We start from the raw sequence: 4,628 nt of genomic DNA on the forward strand, positions 1-4,628 counted from the left end.
AAATGGATTGGAAAAGCATGATTAGCTAAATGATATCTATGAAATTCGTGAAAAATGGGCTACCGTTTATCATAAACAATACTTTTGGGCCGGCATGTCTAGCAGTCAAAGAAGTGAAGGGATGAATGCATTGCTAAAAAAACATATATCGAGGAAAAATTCACTTCATGATTTCGTGACTATATTTCAGAGGGTCTTGGCGAGACAAAGAGAGGGGGAGCTTAAAGAAGATCATTGCACAATAGAGAAAAAGCCAAAATTGAAGACTTTATGGTCAATGGAAAAACAAATGGCCCAAATCTACACGAAAAAAATCTTTTATATTTTTCAAGACGAGCTTCAACCTAGCTTAATGTATAACATTGAGCTAGTAAAAGAAAATGAAAGAGAAAGTACTTTCCAATTAAATTTTTGTGGTCATGATGAAAAATTGAGACATATTATATATTGCAAAACAACTAAAATGGTCCGTTGTTCGTGTTTCATGTTTGAATTCAAGGGCATTCCATGCCGACATATCTTGACATATCTTAAAATTACCAATCATAGTTTTCATGTTTGAATTCAAGGGCATTCCATGCCGACATATCTTGACATATCTTAAAATTACCAATCATAGTTAGTTACCGGAGCAATATATTCTAAGAAGATGGTGCCGAAATGTTAGAAAAAGGGTCGTTCTTAGAGATGGTAATATTATTGGAGATAATGCCACAATTAATTTTGCTTCTCGTTTTAGTGAACTAAATTGCTTAGCTAATGAAATGGTCGAAGAGGGGCTATCTTCTAATGATGCATATGAATTAATGCGTGAAATGATGATGGATGCTATTAATAAGGTGCAACGTTTGAAACTCGTCAATGATGAAGAAATTGGACAAGATGTGGATGAGGAGTGTTCTCAAGATATAGTTCATGAACCAAGTCAAGCAAGAACAAAAGGAAGGCCTAAAGGGAAGAGGTTAAAGCCATCGAGAGAGATCCGTAGATGCCGGCCTAGGAAATGCAAATTGTGTGGAAAGCGAGGACAAAATCATGATAGCAGAAATTGCCCTCTAAAGTTGTCAAGGTAGTGTATCATTTGTTTTAGTAATACTAAAGTTATTATTTCTTTAAACTTTTTTTAAGTTGGTGCGATGATCTTTAATATGTTTTGCTATAATCAATTTTTTTATAGTGATTCAATGGAACAAGATAACATTGATGAAGCCACGGATGATTTAGAAGATTCATTTGAGGAAGGTAATGGTTAATACATATGGAATAACTTGTACATTGCCATTTGTATTATATAATGTGATGAAGCAATTTGTTTTTTAATTTTTTTAATACAGATGAAGTTCTCACTATTGCGTGAAGTTTAATCAAGGTTGGCAGAGCAAATCATATCACTATTGGTGAGAAGGGGTTGATGAAGGCAGAGCACCAATGGGTTTAGTTTTGTATCTTTGGTTATGTATTTGTGTGGTACCCCAAGTGAATGATGTTTCATCTTATGTTTAATATTTAAGTCCATTTCATTGTTGCTTATTTTCATCTTTTGGTGGTTCTGTTGCTGACTTTGTGATGAATGATTGAGACACTATTGCTTATTTTCTCTGTATTGATCAAGGTTGGATAGTGAATGATGTTCCATTTTATTGTTGCTTATTTTCATCTTTTGGTGGTTCTGTTGCTGACTTTGTGATGAAAGGTTGGATAGTTATGGTGCATCATGCAGAGGTTTGCACTGTGAAGTTTGCTTTTATGTCATGATGCTTTGTTAATAGCTTGGACGTTTGCTACTGCTGCATGTTGTAGTTGCTTGGTTCTGTTGTTAATAGCTTGGACGTTTGCTACTGCTGGATAGTTATGCTGCATGTTATAATTTGCACCGTGTATCTGTTAGACCCTAGAGGGGGGGTGATTAGGGTCTTATGCTAATCTAATCCCAATTAATAGCAATTTAAAATTATGTTGATCAATTAGTTCTTGCAAGAGATAGATATGAATAATAAGATCAGTAAGAATATGTACAAATAAAAATGAGACAAGCAAAACGCAAACACACAATATGTTCACGAGGTTCGGTCCCCACGACCTACGTCCCCGCTCCTCACCTCGAGGAGATATCCACTATCACACTCCGGTTTGGAAGCCGGAACTTCTACACTCTCTCTCTCCTCACACTTCTCTCGGTGTACAAGTGTATTACAAGTGATTCTCACAAATAAAAGTCAAATACAGTAATTTGTTCTCAATTGACACGTGAGAACACAATGAAGCTCACACTCACTAAATCACACTCCACAATCCCACAATATATAATATGGAAATATCAAGCTCAATAAGTGTGTGATAATAGTGAATCAAATTCAATAAATAACTTAAATGAATATAGCTAATCAAATGAAAGTGAAATAATAAGCTATATGGAAAGAGTTTAGAAAAACTTCTCAATGAACAAGAGGAGCTGAAGAATATGATCCCAATGGAATATGAGAGCCTCTTCTTGTTGTAGAGAACTTTCACTTGAAAACAGATTAACGAAACAGCTCTTAAACAGCTCTTAAACGCGATTAATACTTTGCTAAACAGTAAACTTGGATTTCTTGGCTATTTAGAAGAGGAGCAGCAATGGGGTATATATAGCTCCCCAATACAACAGCTAGAAGTGAGAAAAAGACGAAAAAACCCATTTGAAAAACTAGCCGTTAGGCTCAGTTTGTTAACTCGTCGGTCGACCGGTACGGTCGACCGATTAGTTCAAAAAAAAAACGTGAGAAAACAAGTTTTGAAGCTGGCGGTCGACCGACGTAATTTTCGGTCGACCGAAGGTAAATTTCGGGCGACCGACGTAAATTTCGGTCGACCGGAAAACTTTGGGAAACTTTCTTAGAAACAGACAGTCTGTCGGTCGACCGTATCGGTCGACCGAAAACTGATATGAGAAAATTGACAGGTTTTTGGGGAGTTTTGAAAAATCGTTAAAAATATCAGATCATATCCAAAATTAGTGAAATTTTGGGGAAAGTTTATAAATGATGAAATAAGCATGTTTGAAAAGAAAATCTTAGAAAAACATTTTTCGTTTGCTAAAACTCCCTGTTATTGAAAACAGCTTAGAAAACCTGTAAATTTACGAAAGTGAAATTTGATTCAGACATGTAAACATTCACATATATATATTGTGCATATATTATACGTATATAGTGAAACATGAAAGAGCTGTAAAAAAAAGGGATAGAGATATTTTAGCAACGGTTAATGAAAAATCATTTATATGATAGAAAACGTTATAAATCGTGTTAAGTGCATATATATTGAGCTTGAATACAATCATACAATATATGTAGGTAAACTAAACATATACCTAGGTAGAACCATACAAAGGAACTTGAATCTTTAACGCTAGATTGACTTGTGAACTTGAAATACCTGAAAAGAAACTAGAAACACAAAAACACTAGAGAGATTATTAGTAATGAATTGTTTGCTAAATCATCATCAAAACTATAGGGTCAACAGTATCAACTGCTTGCATTCCCATCTCATTTCAAAAGTTATAGTTATGCATGTTATAGTTATGCTGTTGGATAGTTAATAGCTGCTGGATAGTTAATAGCTGCTTGGACGTTTGCATGTTCTCCCATCTCATTTCAAAAGTCTTAGACATCAACTCAAACGCATGCATTCCCAGCTTTGTTCTTAGACATCAACTCAACGCAAACATAAATGCTAATGTTTAAGAAGGGGCTCTGTTCTCTTCTTGTGCTTAATCTAGGCCCGACCCTTAGACATTCAAAGAGCCCCTGTTAAATCACCATCACATTTCTCACATCATCCATAATCTTCCAAACTCTACTCATAGCCTTCCTGTGGCGCATTGGTGAAGGAGAAACAAGAGCTCCTGTGACGTCGGTGAAGAGGGGACAGTAGCTAGCAACCACAACAGTGAAGAAGGATCTCATACTACGCTATCCATTGATAAGCATTGGCATGCAGAGAACATAACACTTCAACATAAACCTAAGTTGCATATAGTACACATGTAGAGAACAGAGAACATACACTTCAATAATATATTCTTACACCCTACTTAGTAGAAATCCAATAAAAATACAAAATACAAATCCGAAAAAAATACCAAATAAAAAAGCAAATACAACAAGCTTCAACAAATCCATAATATCAAGGGAAAGCTTTCTCCTTTCCCACACTTCCCCACTTGACACGAACAAGCTTCAACAAATCCATAATATCAAGGGAAAGCTTTCTCCTTTCCCACACTTCCCCACTTGACACGATTCTTGAAACTTGTGGCGTCACGCTCGACTGATCCGTCTGAACAAGCTCTGCATTTGAACCTTCAAACTCCTCTTCATCAGACACCCATTTGAAGAATCCACAATTACTCTCTCTCCAATTCGCGCATCCCAAAAATAATCGACCGGGGTTCCTCTTAGTTCCAGATCTGGAGAGTACAGCCCTCCTTCCACAATGGCACAACAGTCCACGACGATTGCTTAAAGATGACTCCATGATCCACGGCTACAGATACAAAAGTTTAACCAAAAGTTTAACCAGACAATCATATTAAAGAGCAAATTAGAATATGTGCATCCATATGAAGTTATAGCCAGGTCTAC

General features: G+C 36.1%; 1 protein-coding gene across 1 annotated transcript; it reads left to right on the forward strand.

Moving 5' to 3' along the window:
- On the forward strand, window positions 684-1,436 carry LOC109822907. The gene is made up of 3 exons (XM_020389174.1): window positions 684-1,069; window positions 1,178-1,242; window positions 1,335-1,436. The coding sequence occupies exons 1-3, from the start codon at window positions 765-767 to the stop codon at window positions 1,355-1,357; spliced, it is 393 nt and encodes a 130-aa protein (XP_020244763.1). The 5' UTR covers window positions 684-764; the 3' UTR covers window positions 1,358-1,436.

The sequence above is a fragment of the Asparagus officinalis genome, chromosome 8 (assembly GCF_001876935.1).
Source record: "Asparagus officinalis chromosome 8, Aspof.V1, whole genome shotgun sequence".
Taxonomy (NCBI): Eukaryota; Viridiplantae; Streptophyta; class Magnoliopsida; order Asparagales; family Asparagaceae; genus Asparagus; species Asparagus officinalis.